Source organism: Phyllobates terribilis, unplaced genomic scaffold (genome assembly GCF_046119375.1).
Source record: "Phyllobates terribilis strain yellow unplaced genomic scaffold, ASM4611937v1 Scaffold_10__3_contigs__length_209671492, whole genome shotgun sequence".
NCBI classification, from domain to species: Eukaryota; Metazoa; Chordata; class Amphibia; order Anura; family Dendrobatidae; genus Phyllobates; species Phyllobates terribilis.
This window is the reverse complement of record NW_027362770.1, coordinates 184,903,161-184,919,791: the sequence shown is the minus strand read 5'-3', so window position 1 is coordinate 184,919,791 and position 16,631 is coordinate 184,903,161. Positions and strand designations below refer to the sequence as shown.

General features: G+C 49.3%; 1 protein-coding gene and 1 long non-coding RNA gene across 2 annotated transcripts in view; one reads left to right on the top strand and one right to left on the bottom strand.

Annotated features, from left to right (window-relative positions):
• WNT5B (Wnt family member 5B) overlaps positions 1–11,418 on the top strand; it is a 35,766-nt gene extending 24,348 nt beyond the window's left edge. The window contains exons 3-4 of the mRNA XM_073650332.1: positions 7,763–8,055; positions 9,651–11,418. Of these exons, the coding sequence (XP_073506433.1) occupies positions 7,763–8,055; positions 9,651–10,109 (752 nt within the window). The 3' untranslated portion in view covers positions 10,110–11,418. The remainder of the gene's footprint in view (positions 1–7,762; positions 8,056–9,650) is intronic.
• Positions 7,066–16,631, bottom strand: part of LOC141164781 (uncharacterized) — an 18,730-nt gene continuing 9,164 nt past the window's right edge. Inside the window, exons 2-3 of the long non-coding RNA XR_012250944.1 lie at positions 8,654–8,779; positions 7,066–8,236 (exon numbers count right to left, since the gene is read on the bottom strand). This is a non-coding gene — a long non-coding RNA (uncharacterized lncRNA). The remainder of the gene's footprint in view (positions 8,237–8,653; positions 8,780–16,631) is intronic.

Sequence of the window (16,631 nt, the reverse complement as noted above, 5' to 3'; positions counted from 1 at the left end):
TACCTTCCTCCATACATTTGGGGAGTCTCCCACATGTCTTTTGGCAAACTCAAAATGATTCTTACAATATTTGTGTGTAAGTAAAGGCTTTTTCTGCCCACTCTTCCGTAAAGGCCACCTCTATGGAGTGTACGGCTTATTGTGGTCATATGGACAGATACTCCAGTCTCTGCTTGGGAACTGTGCAGCTCCTTCAGGGTTACCTTTGGTCTCTGTGCTGCCTCTCTGATTAATGCCCTCCTTGCCCAGGCTGAGAGTTTTGGTGGGCGCCCTTTCTTGGCAGGTTTACTGTGGTGCCATGTTCTTTCCATTTGATGATAATGGATTTGATGGTGCTCTGGGGAATCATCAGAGATTGGGATATTATTTTGTAACCCAACCCTGACTTGTGCTTCTCAACAACTTTGTCCCTGACTGGTTTGGAGATCTCCTCGGTCTTCATGGTGGTGTTTGGGGCTCTCCTTGGTCTTCATGGTGGTGTTTGGGGCTCTCCTTGGTCTTCATGGTGGTGTTTGGGGCTCTCCTTGGTCTTCATGGTGGTGTTTGGAGCTCTCCTTGGTCTTCATGGTGTTGTTTGGAGATCTCATTGGTCTTCATGGTGTTCTTTGGTTAGTGATGCTTCTTGTTAATGGTGTTGCAGCCTCTGTGACCTTTCAGAAAAAGTAAAGTGTATATACTGACAGAGATGTGACATTAGATTGCACACAGGTGAACGTCTGTCACTAAGCATAGGACTTAAGAAGGGAATTGCTTGCACCAGAAATTTTTAGGGGGCTTCATAGAAAAAGGGGTGAATACATATGCACATGCCAACTTTTAGTTATTTCCTCCCATAAATGTAATTTTTGCCTATATTTTTCTTACTTCACTTCACCAACTTAGACTATTTTGTGCCTGATGCATCAGCACTAATCAGATTACAAGAATATTTACACACAGGGTTTAATATAGGTAAAAGTCCAAGATGTACACGTTCACAAGCCACTGTATATACACTGCACAGTACCACTCCTCCTGTCCTGTATATATACACTGCACAGCACCACTTCTCCTGTCCTGTATATATACACTGCACAGCACCACTTCTCCTGTCCTGTATATATACACTGCAGAGCACCACTTCTCCTGTCCTGTATATATACACTGCACGGTACCACTCCTCCTGTCCTGTATATATAGTCTGCACAGTACCACTCCTCCTGTCCTGTATATATACACTGCACAGTACCACTCCTCCTGTCCTGTATATATACACTGCACAGTACCACTCCTCCTGTCCTGTATATATAGTCTGCACAGTACCACTCCTCCTGTCCTGTATATATACACTGCACAGTACCACTCCTCCTGTCCTGTATATATACACTGCACAGCACCACTTCTCCTGTCCTGTATATATACACTCCACGGTACCACTCCTCCTGTCCTGTATATATACACTGCACGGTACCACTCCTCCTGTCCTGTATATATGCACTGCACAGTACCACTCCTCCTGTCCTGTATATATGCACTGCACAGTACCACTCCTCCTGTCCTGTATATATACACTGCACAGTACCACTCCTCCTGTCCTGTATATATACACTGCACAGTACCACTCCTCCTGTCCTGTATATATACACTGCACAGTACCACTCCTCCTGTCCTGTATATATACACTGCACAGTATCACTCCTCCTGTCCTGTATATATACACTGCACAGTACCACTCCTCCTGTCCTGTATATATACACTGCACAGTACCACTCCTCCTGTCCTGTATATATACACTGCACAGTACCACTCCTCCTGTCCTGTATATATACACTGCACAGTACCACTCCTCCTGTATATATATGCTGCACAGTACTATTCCTCCTGTCCTGTATATATACACTGCACAGTACCACTCCTCCTGTCCTGTATATATACACTGCACAGTACCACTCCTCCTGTCCTGTATATATACACTGCACAGTACCACTCCTCCTGTCCTGTATATATACACTGCACAGTACCACTCCTCCTGTATATATACACTGCACAGTACCACTCCTCCTGTCCTGTATATATACACTGCACAGCACCACTCCTCCTGTCCTGTATATATACACTGCACAGTACCACTCCTCCTGTATATATACACTGCACAGTACCACTCCTCCTGTCCTGTATATATACACTGCACAGTACCACTCCTCCTGTATATATGCACTGCACAGTACCACTCCTCCTGTATATATACACTGCACAGTACCACTCCTCCTGTCCTGTATATATACACTGCACAGTACCGCTCCTCCTGTCCTGTAAATATACACTGCACAGTACCGCTCCTCCTGTATATATACACTGCACAGTACCACTCCTCCTGTATATATGCACTGCACAGTACCACTCCTCCTGTATATATGCACTGCACAGTACCACTCCTCCTGTCCTGTATATATACACTGCACAGTACCACTCCTCCTGTCCTGTATATATACACTGAACAGTACCACTCCTCCTGTCCTGTATATATACACTGAACAGTACCACTCCTCCTGTCCTGTATATATACACTGCACAGTACCACTCCTCCTGTCCTGTATATATACACTGCACAGTACCACTCCTCCTGTCCTGTATATATACACTGCACAGTACCACTCCTCCTGTCCTGTATATATACACTGCACAGTACCACTCCTCCTGTCCTGTATATATACACTGCACAGTACCACTCCTCCTGTCCTGTGTATATATACACTGCACAGTACCACTCCTCCTGTCCTGTGTATATATACACTGCACAGTGCCACTCATCCTGTCCTGTATATATACGCTGCACAGTACCACTCATCCTGTATATATACACTGCACAGTACCGCTCCTTCTGTCCTGTATATATACGCTGCACAGTACCACTCCTCCTGTCCTGTATATATACGCTGCACAGTACCACTCCTCCTGTCCTGTATATATACGCTGCACAGTGCCACTCCTCCTGTCCTGTATATATACGCTGCACAGTGCCACTCCTCCTGTCCTGTATATATACGCTGCACAGTGCCACTCCTCCTGTCCTGTATATATACGCTGCACAGTGCCACTCCTCCTGTCCTGTATATATACGCTGCACAGTGCCACTCCTCCTGTCCTGTATATATACGCTGCACAGTGCCACTCCTCCTGTCCTGTATATATACGCTGCACAGTGCCACTCCTCCTGTCCTGTATATATACGCTGCACAGTGCCACTCCTCCTGTCCTGTATATATACGCTGCACAGTGCCACTCCTCCTGTCCTGTATATATACGCTGCACAGTGCCACTCCTCCTGTCCTGTATATATACGCTGCACAGTGCCACTCCTCCTGTCCTGTATATATACGCTGCACAGTGCCACTCCTCCTGTCCTGTATATATACGCTGCACAGTGCCACTCCTCCTGTCCTGTATATATACGCTGCACAGTGCCACTCCTCCTGTCCTGTATATATACGCTGCACAGTGCCACTCCTCCTGTCCTGTATATATACGCTGCACAGTGCCACTCCTCCTGTCCTGTATATATACGCTGCACAGTGCCACTCCTCCTGTCCTGTATATATACGCTGCACAGTGCCACTCCTCCTGTCCTGTATATATACGCTGCACAGTGCCACTCCTCCTGTCCTGTATATATACGCTGCACAGTGCCACTCCTCCTGTCCTGTATATATACGCTGCACAGTGCCACTCCTCCTGTCCTGTATATATACGCTGCACAGTGCCACTCCTCCTGTCCTGTATATGCACGCTGCACAGTGCCACTCCTCCTGTCCTGTATATGCACGCTGCACAGTGCCACTCCTCCTGTCCTGTATATGCACGCTGCACAGTGCCACTCCTCCTGTCCTGTATATGCACGCTGCACAGTGCCACTCCTCCTGTCCTGTATATGCACGCTGCACAGTGCCACTCCTCCTGTCCTGTATATGCACGCTGCACAGTGCCACTCCTCCTGTCCTGTATATGTACGCTGCACAGTGCCACTCCTCCTGTCCTGTATATGTACGCTGCACAGTGCCACTCCTCCTGTCCTGTATATGTACGCTGCACAGTGCCACTCCTCCTGTCCTGTATATGTACGCTGCACAGTGCCACTCCTCCTGTCCTGTATATGTACGCTGCACAGTGCCACTCCTCCTGTCCTGTATATGTACGCTGCACAGTGCCACTCCTCCTGTCCTGTATATGTACGCTGCACAGTGCCACTCCTCCTGTCCTGTATTTGTACGCTGCACAGTGCCACTCCTCCTGTCCTGTATATGTACGCTGCACAGTGCCACTCCTCCTGTCCTGTATATGTACGCTGCACAGTGCCACTCCTCCTGTCCTGTATATGTACGCTGCACAGTGCCACTCCTCCTGTCCTGTATATGTACGCTGCACAGTGCCACTCCTCCTGTCCTGTATATGTACGCTGCACAGTGCCACTCCTCCTGTCCTGTATATGTACGCTGCACAGTGCCACTCCTCCTGTCCTGTATATGTACGCTGCACAGTGCCACTCCTCCTGTCCTGTATATGTACGCTGCACAGTGCCACTCCTCCTGTCCTGTATATGTACGCTGCACAGTGCCACTCCTCCTGTCCTGTATATGTACGCTGCACAGTGCCACTCCTCCTGTCCTGTATATGTACGCTGCACAGTGCCACTCCTCCTGTCCTGTATATGTACGCTGCACAGTGCCACTCCTCCTGTCCTGTATATGTACGCTGCACAGTGCCACTCCTCCTGTCCAGTGTGTGTGTATGTATACACTGCACAGTGCCACTTGGGTACAAGGGAGGTGCAGATGTTTTGGGGTAACACCACCACATATGGCAGGGTGTGTGTTGCTGTAGTGGGGGCTGTCCCTGGCCGCAGCCCCTCTGCCCCCTCCCCCGTCATTAGCAGAACATCTCCCCTTTGATTTGAGGTGTGAGGTCTCATTGTCTCCATGTTTTTGAAATGGAGAAGAGTCTCCAGAGTCTCAGGCCACATAATAAAAATAGGTGTGAAAGGGGCAGAGCCCCCTGCATTCCTGATCCTCAGATGGGAGGGGGCTGGGACCACCAGTTCCATCATTACTGCAGCTTCACTCACTTTCCTCTTCGAACAAGACTAAAGCAAATAGGAAGCTTATAAGACCCCAGGAAACCCCCCAAAGAACAGCAGCAGTCACCATAGAGCTGCTCATTGCCATACACCCCCTATACAGACGGAGACCCCACAGTCAGCCATGCCAGGGTCTCGCATCAAGGATCTCACATCGGAGAAAGTTATTTTTCCAGTGTCCAGTAATCAGTGCCTGGAGGGGAGGGGGGGGGGGGGCATTCTCACAACACCGGGACCCCTCCCTTATTGGCCCTAAGGGGGTCCCAGCACCTTATCAGCCCCCATATTTGGAGGCCCCATTATCACCAGTCTTGTTCTCTGTGGATTCCTGCATGTAATCAGACCCTAAACAACTGCCCTACAGGATCCCCACCCAGATAACCTGGCTCCAGGGATCTCCCTGCCGCACCATCAGCAGCGGCCACTCGATGGCAGCACAGAGTCGAATCATTGACTGAAATAGGAAAACAGGTTCCTAGCAGCCCCCTGGGGGTCTCCAGTGCCCCTCAGCCAGTGTCAGCACCAGGGCAATGGAGACCTTATCTGTTATCAGCCCTACTGATATCAGCCTGAAAAATGCAGAGACCCCGAGGTGTAAACATATCTGATGTGTCCTACAAATGTTCAGGACAGTAAACTGGTCATGTTCAAGAGTGTGCAAAGCAGTCATCAAGGCAAAAGGTGGCTACTGTGAAGAACCTAGAATATAAGACATATTTTCAGTTGTTTCACACTTTTTTGTTAAGTATATAATTCCACATGTGGTAATTCATAGTTTTGATGCCTTCAGTGTGAATGTACAATTTTCATAGACATGAAAATACAGACAAATCTTTAAATGAGAAGGTGTGTCCAAACTTTTGGTCTGTACTGTATCTCTGTATATAGGAAGCTCCCCCTAGTGGTGGCTGCAGACAGAATCTTATTATGTATCTTTCTATACAGGGAGCTCCCTCTAGTGGTGGCTGCAGACAGGAGCTTATGTATCTCTGTATACAGGGAGCTCCCTCTAGTGGTGGCTGCAGACAGAATCTTATCATGTATCTCTGTATACAGGGAGCTCCCCCTAGTGGTGGCTGCAGACAGAATCTTATTATGTATCTTTCTATACAGGGAGCTCCCTCTAGTGGTGGCTGCAGACAGGATCTTATCATGTATCTCTGTATACAGGGAGCTCCCTCTAGTGGTGGCTGCAGACAGAATCTTATCATGTATCTCTGTATACAGGGAGCTCCCTCTAGTGGTGGCTGCAGACAGAATCTTATTATGTATCTCTGTATACAGGGAGCTCCCCCTAGTGGTGGCTGCAGACAGAATCTTATCATGTATCTCTGTATACAGGGAGCTCCCCCTAGTGGTGGCTGCAGACAGAATCTTATCATGTATCTCTGTGTACAGGGAGCTCCCCCTAGTGGTGGCTGCAGACAGGATCTTATCATGTATCTCTGTATACAGGGAGCTCCCTCTAGTGGTGGCTGCAGACAGGATCTTATCATGTATCTCTGTATACAGGGAGCTCCCCATAGTGGTGGCTGCAGACAGGATCTTATCATGTATCTCTGTATACAGGGAGCTCCCCCTAGTGGTGGCTGCAGACAGGATCTTATCATGTATCTCTGTATACAGGGAGCTCCCCCTAGTGGTGGCTGCAGACAGGATCTTATCATGTATCTCTGTATACAGGGAGCTCCCCCTAGTGGAGGCTGCAGACAGGATCTTATCATGTATCTCTGTATACAGGGAGATTCCCTTAGTGGTGGCTGCAGACAGGATCTTATCATGTATCTCTATATACAGGGAGCTCCCCCTAGTGGTGGCTGCAGGCAGGATCTTATCATGTATCTCTGTATACAGGGAGCTCCCCCTAGTGGAGGCTGCAGACAGGATCTTATCATGTATCTCTGTATACAGGGAGATTCCCTTAGTGGTGGCTGCAGACAGGATCTTATCATGTATCTCTATATACAGGGAGCTCCCCCTAGTGGTGGCTGCAGACAGGATCTTATCATGTATCTCTGTATACAGGGAGCTCCCCCTAGTGGTGGCTGCAGACAGGATCTTATCATGTATCTCTGTATACAGAGAGCTCCCCCTAGGGGCGGCTGCAGACAGGATCTTATCATGTATCTCTGTATACAGGGAGCTCCCCCTAGTGGTGGCTGCAGACAGAATCTTATGTATCTCTGTATACAGGGAGCTCCCTCTAGTGGTGACTGCAGACAGGATCTTATCATGTATCTCTGTACACAGGGAGCTCCCTCTAGTGGTGGCTGCAGAACGGATCTTATCATGCATCTCTGTATACAGGGAGCTCCCTCCAAATGAAAAGGCTTGTTCAGAGTGATGTAAATAAATTTTAAAGGGATCTTCCAGTTTCAAGAAAGTGGTCCCCAAATATATATGTATTTTTTAAACATCTGTGTTAATCACTTTTCTCGGGTCCAGCGCTGGTTCCACCACTTTTCCAGTCCCTGTGTTTTGGCTGCAGGGGTGACATCATGACTACATCACATGTCACCACTGCAGCCAATCACTGAGCTCAGTGGCTCTGCTAATAATTGGCTGCAGTAATATTGATGTTACCGCTGCAGCCAAAACACAGAGAACCTTATGGTCTGTCCGACTCTGACCTCTGATCATCTCCATTTCCAGGAAGCAGAGAAGCCGCCTTCACGTACGCCGTCAGCGCCGCCGGGGTGGTGAACGCCATCAGCCGCGCCTGCCGTGAAGGAGAGCTGTCGACCTGCGGCTGCAGCCGGACGTCTCGTCCCAAGGACTTACCCCGGGACTGGCTGTGGGGCGGCTGCGGGGACAACGTGGAGTACGGATACCGCTTTGCCAAGGAGTTTGTAGATGCCAGAGAAAGGGAGAAGAATTACCCCAAGGGGTCGGAGGATCAGGCCCGGGCGCTGATGAACCTCCAGAACAACGAGGCCGGCCGCCGGGTAAGTCGTTGAAGGATTAATATACATGCAGTCTATCACTCTCTGTTATCAGCCATTTCTGGCCTTGACAAGAAGCATAGAAACCAAAGTTGCAAAACTTTTCTTGGATATCGCAGAGGGGTCTGTGTGCTGTAATGGGGTCCGATGTCCCCGACCGCCGAAGGCGAGAGGTCATCATCACCTGTTGTAAATGAGATTACGGCATCACCAGATCAGTAGATTCAGCTGCCGGACAAACAAAAGGCGTTCAGCTGACACAACACCATGTGGGGGGGACCCAGAAAGTGTGACGGACCCTCAATAAGACAACACACAAGACTGGCACACGGGCGGCCTCGCCATCCGGGGTCTGTTCACATTCGCTGACAGCAAGCAGAGATCCGAAAGCCCCAATCTCACCTGCACCCCCTCCACATAAGGCTGTGGACCCTCACACCAGCACATATGGTGAGGTGGGGGGGGATTCCCATTCTTCCTCCTCTTGACTTTATGGCCCCCTCTCCTCTGTTGTTCTAGCACTTCCTTTATTTTCAGCTACCCTCCTCCCCCCCTTTACTATTAACTGTGGACCCCCATTCCCGCTCCCTGTTTGTCTTACCTCGGGGGTCCCTTCTCTTGTGTTTGACTTTCAGGATCTCATGTAGCGACCAAGTGATACCAAGTTCAAAAGGACACAATCCCGGCCACGGCCACAATGGAGTCCTCTGGATACATTGTAACGACCCTTCAGAAAACACAAAGAGAGAATTTGTTCCAAAAAATATATAAAATAAAGAACTGTTCTTAAAGGGACAGGCACACGCCTTTAGGGACCGAATGAACGGTGTCCATCCCTGGGGAAATCGCAGATGTATTGGTCACATCCCAGGAGCCGAGAGAACTTGACATTAGGGGATGAGTCTCTTGTGATTTTAGGGGGAAGCGCTCAGTGAATGCGGACCTTGTAGTAAAGTGCATTGTGAGGCCAGTTGACCCCAGGCCTGTCTACACCCCCTACCTCTGAGATCTAAGACCCCCCGGGGGGGCGACCTAATTGCTAAGTTCCTACATGAGGAAATAATCCCTTTAATATGTAAATGGTGAGAGGTCTCTGAACAGACAGACCAGCAATTACCTGCAATGGAGGAGTGGGCTCTGGGCATTGGGACCCCCACTGATGGGGGCTTAGGTTTCCTGTTATCCCTGGGCTCTCAGTCACTCTGTCTGCTCTTCCTGGCCGTGGTCTTGCCCCATTGTGGTCACCCATGGCATAAGCGAAATAAGGTGGGCAAGACCAATGCCAGGAGGTGTTAAAAGGGTCGGCCAGTCGTACATTTGATTTTGTGCTGTAAGTGCGGGACCCCCACTAATCTCCATGATGGAGCCCAGAACGAGGGAATTAAGACCCCCACTCACCCGGACCCTTGGGGTATATAGTCCTAGCAGTGAATATAGTTTGGACTAGGATCGTAGCCCCACCTGGTGGCTGTTACCCATCGCTGCACAATTTAGATGTGGCAGTAGCATTCACCAGCTCAGGGCTGCGGAGCAGAAATCCCCACAGGACGGTATTTCTGCCACACTTAACCCAAGCTTTCTTCTATCCTTATTTCCAGGCTGTGTATAAACTCGCCGACGTCTCCTGCAAATGTCACGGCGTCTCGGGATCGTGCAGCTTAAAGACTTGCTGGCTGCAGCTCGCCGACTTCCGCAAAGTGGGCGAATACCTGAAGGAGAAGTACGACAGCGCGGCCGCCATGAGGCTGAACCGCCGCAGCAAGTTGGAGCAAGTGAACCAGCGCTTTAACGCCCCCACGCCGGAGGACCTGGTGTATCTGGACCCCAGCCCGGACTACTGCCTCCGCAACGAGACCACCGGCTCCCTGGGAACCCAGGGGCGTCTGTGCAACAAGACGTCGGAGGGGATGGACGGCTGTGAGCTGATGTGCTGCGGACGCGGATACGACCAGTTCAAGACCATGCAGGTGGAGCGCTGTCACTGCAAGTTCCACTGGTGCTGCTTCGTCAAGTGCAAAAAGTGCACGGAGATTGTGGACCAATACGTGTGCAAGTAACTGCTGCGCCCCAGCGCCACCACCTCCAGCGCACCCCTCCCCCGGCACTCGGAAGGGAGGCAGAAATATATATGTATAGGATATAAAATGAAATCTATATGTGTAGATATATATTTTTATATGTGTACAAAGGAAATGCGAGAGCGGACAGCACCGGGGGAGGGGGCAAAGGGCAACGTGTGGGGGTGTGGACTCGCTGCTGCCCGTGCCTGGCAACATGGCAGAGACTGGCAGGGGAAGCGGTATCAGAAAGACTGTGTCGTGTCTGCATCCGTCATGCTGCAGACGATCACTTTCCCTGCAGTAAATAGTGAGAGATATGTGCCCGCTTCACTCTCGGGACCATCACTGGGATAAGGTGGACCCCAAACGCTCTTATGCACAGAAAATAACACACAGAGTGGGGGGTATAGGCCCTCCCCCTGTTCCAGCGGTGATGTCGCATCAAGAGAGCTCATCACTGCTGCAGCCAATCACTAAGCTTGGCGATTGGATGCAGCAATGCATGCTGTCGATGTGACCCGATCAGTGGCAGGGAGACTGCGCTGGACGGGGGGAGGAGGGCGAGTACCTGCTCTGTTATTTTAGGTATATGAGACTGTTTGGGGGTCCATTTAAGAGGAAAACCCCTTTAAGGAAACTAGGAGACGGGTGAAAGCGACACCCGTTATTACACCTAGCGTCAGACTCGCACTCCTGCTTTCAGTTTCTCAGTTGTATTTACTTCTGGGATGTTTTGTGCGAAAATAATGTAAAAACTTTGGTTTTTTTAAAAAAGTTTTTGAAACTTCTCAAGTTTTTTTTCTTTTTTTATCGCCCCCCATCAGTTGCCGCACAATTATGCTCTCGCTCTACAATACTGCCCTCTAGTGGGCAAGATTTCAGAAAACAAAAATCTAAACATTTTGAGTGTTACTGATATCAGACCCTCACCATAAACGAAGAGACCCCCGGGCCGCGGGCAGTTTTTTTTTTTTTTAAAGTGTGAAAAAAGTACGAAGGCAGCCACCGTTAACCCCTTTCCTGCTGGCCTAGCAATGCGTGAGTTCATTTTAACCTCGATATATTTTTTTTTTTTTATTTTATTTATTTTCTTTTTGTTTTATATCTTTTTTTATATATATAAATATTTTTTTTTTGAGGGGGGGGGGGGGTACAAGAGACAGTCTGTCACCAGCAGGACAACAACGGGTGTAAATATAATCCGCGCTCTGCCGCCGACGGAGGAAACTCTCCTGTTTGTATAGATCTTCTTTGTTTGCTTTGTACGTTTGATGATACTTTACCAAATTGTACCACAAGAAACAAAAAAAAAATTAGACCACAACCCCCAGCGTCCTTGTATTTTGTGCTGATGACTACTTCTACCTCCATTGCTGTATATAATACAGTGGGGAAAAAAAAAGTATTAATCAGCCACCAATGGTGCAAGTTCTCCCACTTAAACAGATGAGAGAGGCCTCTAACTGACATCATAGGTCGACCTCAACTATGAGAGACAAAATGGGAAAACAAATCCTGAAAATTTTGATTGAAAATAATTATTTGGTCAATTACAAACTAGGAAGATTTCTGTCTCTCACAGACCTGTAACTTCTTTAAGAGGCTCCTCTGTCCTCCACTCATTACCTGTAGTACTGGCTCCTCTGTCCTCCGCTCATTACCTGTAGCGCTGGCTCCTCTCTGTCCTCCGCTCATTACCTGTAGTACTGGCTCCTCTGTCCTCCGCTCATTACCTGTAGTGCTGGCTCCTCTGTCCTCCACTCATTACCTGTAGCGCTGGCTCCTCTGTCCTCCACTCATTACCTGTAGTACTGGCTCCTCTGTCCTCCACTCATTACCTGTAGTACTGGCTCCTCTGTCCTCCGCTCATTACCTGTAGTACTGGCTCCTCTCTGTCCTCCGCTCATTACCTGTAGCGCTGGCTCCTCTGTCCTCCGCTCATTACCTGTAGCGCTGGCTCCTCTGTCCTCCGCTCATTACCTGTAGTGCTGGCTCCTCTGTCCTCCACTCATTACCTGTAGTGCTGGCTCCTCTGTCCTCCGCTCATTACCTGTAGTACTGGCTCCTCTGTCCTCCGCTCATTACCTGTAGTACTGGCTCCTCTGTCCTCCGCTCATTACCTGTAGCGCTGGCTCCTCTCTGTCCTCCGCTCATTACCTGTAGTGCTGGCTCCTCTCTGTCCTCCGCTCATTACCTGTAGCGCTGGCTCCTCTCTGTCCTCCGCTCATTACCTGTAGCGCTGGCTCCTCTCTGTCCACCGCTCATTACCTGTAGCGCTGGCTCCTCTCTGTCCTCCGCTCATTACCTGTAGCGCTGGCTCCTCTCTGTCCTCCGCTCATTACCTGTAGCGCTGGCTCCTCTCTGTCCTCCGCTCATTACCTGTAGCGCTGGCTCCTCTGTCCTCCGCTCATTACCTGTAGTGCTGGCACCTGTGTGAACTTCTTATCAGTATAAAAGACAACTGTCCGCAACCTCAAACGGTCACACTCCAAACTCCACTATGGTGAAGACCAAAGAGCTGTCGAAGGACACCAGAAACAACATTGTAGCCCTGCACCAGGCTGGGAAGACTGAATCTGCAATAGGTGAGCAGATTGGTATGAAGAAATCAGCTGTGGGAGCAATAATTAGAAAATGGAAGACATACAAGACCACTGATAATCTCCCTCGATCTGGGGCTCCACACAAGATCTCACCCTGTGGGATCAAAATGATGTCAAGAACGGTGAGCAAAAATCCCAGAACCACACGGGGGACCTAGTGAATTACCTGCAGAGAGCTGGGACCAACGTTACACAGGCTACAATCAGTAACACACTACGCTGCCAGGGACTCAGATCCTGCAGTGCCAGACATGTCCCCCTGCTTAAGCCATTACATGTCCGGGCCCGTCTGAAGTTTGCTAGAGAGCATTTGGATGATCCAGAAGAGTATTGAGAGAATGTGATATGGTCAGATGAAACCAAAGCAGAACTGTTTGGTAGAAACACAACTCGTCGTGTTTGGAGGAGAAAGAATGCTGAGTTGCATCCAAAGAACACCATACCTACTGTGAAGCATGGGGGTGGCAACATCATGCTTTGGGGATGTTTCTCTGCCAAGGGACCAGGACGACTGATCCGTGTTCATGAAGGAATGAATTGGGCCATGTATCGTTAGATTTTGAGTGCAAACCTCCTTCCATCAGCAAAGGCATTGAAGATGAAACGTGGCTGGGTCTTTCAGCATGACAATGATCCCAAGCACACCGCCAGGGCAATGAAGGAGTGGCTTCGTAAGAAGCATTTCAAGGTCCTGGAGTGGCCTAGCCAGTCTCCAGATCTAAACCCTATAGAAAACCTTTGGAGGGAGTTGAAAGTCCGTGTTGCCCAGCGACAGTCCCAAAGTATCACTGCTCTAGAGGAGATCTGCATGGAGGAATGGGCCGACATACCAGCAACAGTGTGTGCCAACCTTGTGAAGACTTACAGAAAACGTTTCACCTCTGTCATTGCCAACAAAGGATATATAACAAAGTATTCAGATGAACTTTTCTAATTGACCAAATAATTATTTTCCACCAAAATTTGAAAAAAAATTCTTTCCAAATCAGACAATGTGATTTTCAGGATTTGTTTTCCCATTTTGTCTCTCATAGTTGAGGTCGACCTATGATGTCAATTACAGGCCTCGCTCATCTTTATAAGTGGGAGAATTTGCACAATTGGTGGCTGACTAAATACTTTTTTCCTCACTGTATCTATACTGGAAATCTCTAAACTTCCTTTAATCCAGCAGGAATTGATCCAAATATCCTGGATTACTGGACAGTCTGTATAGCTATTAGCCTCTATTACGGCTGCGGCTGCTCGTCCAGAATGTGTGACGTCTGCTTATTCCAATACTTCCAAAATTCACAAATGGAATCTGACAGGTGCCGGATTACCAGATATTCTGGATTACTGGACTGTATAGTTTCTTGGTAACTCATATACCAAGAATCCTTTATTACTGCAGGCTCTGATGGTCCAGAAAGTCACCATAGGAAAGATTGTGAAAGTCTGGTATTTGATAATCTGATAATTCGGCCACTGATGAAACTCCTAAGGGAAAAAAAGCTCAAGTACTAGTAATTTGGTGTGTACCGGAGCTCCCCCCCCCCAGGTATCGGAGCCGGAGCCTCTCCCCCCCCCACCCCCCAGGTATCGGAGCCGGAGCTCCCCACCCCCCAGGTATCGGTGTCCCGGAGCTTTCTCCCCCAGGTATCGGAGCCGGAGCTTGGAAAGGTGACACCTTCTACAGACTCCCCAGGATCTTATGGAGACTCCTCCCACAGGAGAGGAGGCCATGAGCGCTGCAAAAGGCACCTGTCCTTCTCCCACATAGACATGTACAATCAGTCTAGCTGAGCATGCATGAGTTCTCAGTGGGGAGAGGGAAGCCAACCAAGGCCAGGCCCCTCGGACCCTTCCTCCTCCCCATCTTACCAGCTCAGGGGCACAGCGATGGGGGCCCTTGTGCTCCTACCTATGCTAAACTGCGGCTCGGAGGAAACTGTGGTTTTTGGTGATGACCCTACTCCCGACATTGAATTATCTTCTGGGCACGGTACATAGACGACATTGTGATCTGGAGGGGAATGTCACACAAATCGCCAACGCTGTGAAGGAGCTGAATGCGATCATTTTGGCCTTTACATTTGGAACAAATAAAAAAAACTATTGAAAAATAGAGGGAAAGCGAGGGAGATGATCGGGTCTAGGACCCCTCTGATGAGAGTACGTGGCAAGAGGATTGAAGTTCCGACCCCTGAATGGCTGCGTGGATCCATATTCTATATTATATAGAGTCATCACACACAGAGGGATCTATTATATAGAGTCATTACACACAGAGGGATCTATTATATAGAGTCATTACACACAGAGGGATCTATTATATAGAGTCATTACACACAGAGGGATCTATTATATAGAGCCATTACACACAGAGTGATCTATTATATAGAGTCATTACACACAGAGGGATCTATTATATAGAGCCATTACACACAGAGTGATCTATTATATAGAGTCATTACACGCAGAGGGATCTATTATATAGAGTCATTACACACAGAGGGATCTATTATATAGAGTCATTACACACAGAGGGATCTATTTCACGTGTTTATTTCTGTTAATGTTGATGATTATGGCTTACAGCCAATGAAAACACAAGTCATTATCTCAGTAAATTAGAATCTATATATATATATAATCGTCTTATCCCGTCTGTCTTTCTTTCTGTCTGTCCTGGAAATCCCGCGTCGCTCATTGGTCCGGCAGCGGCCAATCAGCGCCGCGGGATTTCTGAAAAAAGATGGCGGCCGTTAGCGGCTCATCTGCCGGACGGAGATGCAGCCGGGAGATGACCGGCACGAGGCGCTCATCTCCCGGCCGGTAGCAGCAGAAGGACCTCGACCGCCGGCGCCACTGACCTCCATGCGGAAGGGAGGACCGGGCGCTGCGGGTCGGGATACTTCTGCTGCGAGCAGTCGCTCATCTCCCGGCTTCTTGCAGCGGAAGTAGCCGCACAGGCAGCGCCGCTCCCCGGTCCTCACTAATACGACTCCGCTCCCCGCTCCTCACCAATACGATTCGCTGATTGGTCGCGCTCTCCGCACGCGACCAATCAGTGATCTTGGCGCTAAAGTTAAACACCGCTCTGCTGATTGGTCGCGGACGCTGCCCGCGACCAATCACCGATTTGGGCGCCACATTTAAATAGCGGCCACGACCAATCACCGATCTTGGCATGGAGGGGATCAGCCTGTGGCATGGAGGGGATCAGCCTGTGGCATGGAGGGGATCAGCCTGTGGCATGGAGGGGATCAGCCTGTGGCATGAAGGGATCAGCCTGTGGCATGGAGGGGATCAGCCTGTGGCATGGAGGGGATCAGCCTGTGGCTGCTGAGGTGTTATGGAAGCCCAGGTGGCTTTGATAGCAGCCTTCAGCTTGTCTGCATTGTGGGGTCTGGGGTCTCATCTTCCTCTTGACAATACCCCATAGATTCTCTATAATAGATTCTCTATGGGGTTAAGGTCAGGCGAGTTTGCTGCCAATCAAGCACAGTGATACTGTTGTGTGTAAACCAGGTATTGTTACTTTTGGCCGTGTGAACAGGGGCCAAGTCCTGCTGGAGAAGGACATTTCCATCTCCAAAAAGCTTGTCGGCAGAGGGAAGCATGAAGAGCTGTAAAATGTCCTGGTAGACGGCTGCGCTGACTTTGGTCTTGATAAAACACAGTGGACCTACACCAGCAGATGACATGGCCCCCCAAACTATCACTGATTGTGGAGACTTCACACTAGACCTCCAGCAGCTTGGATTGTGGCCTCTCCGCTCTTCCTCCAGACTCTGGGACCTTGTGGAGTGTGTCAATGACTGCCTTCTGGACATCTGTCAAGTCAGCAGTCTTCCCCATGATTGTGGAGCCTACTAAAACAGACTAAGGGACCTTGTTAAATGTTTAGGAAGCCTTTGCAGGTGTTTTTTGT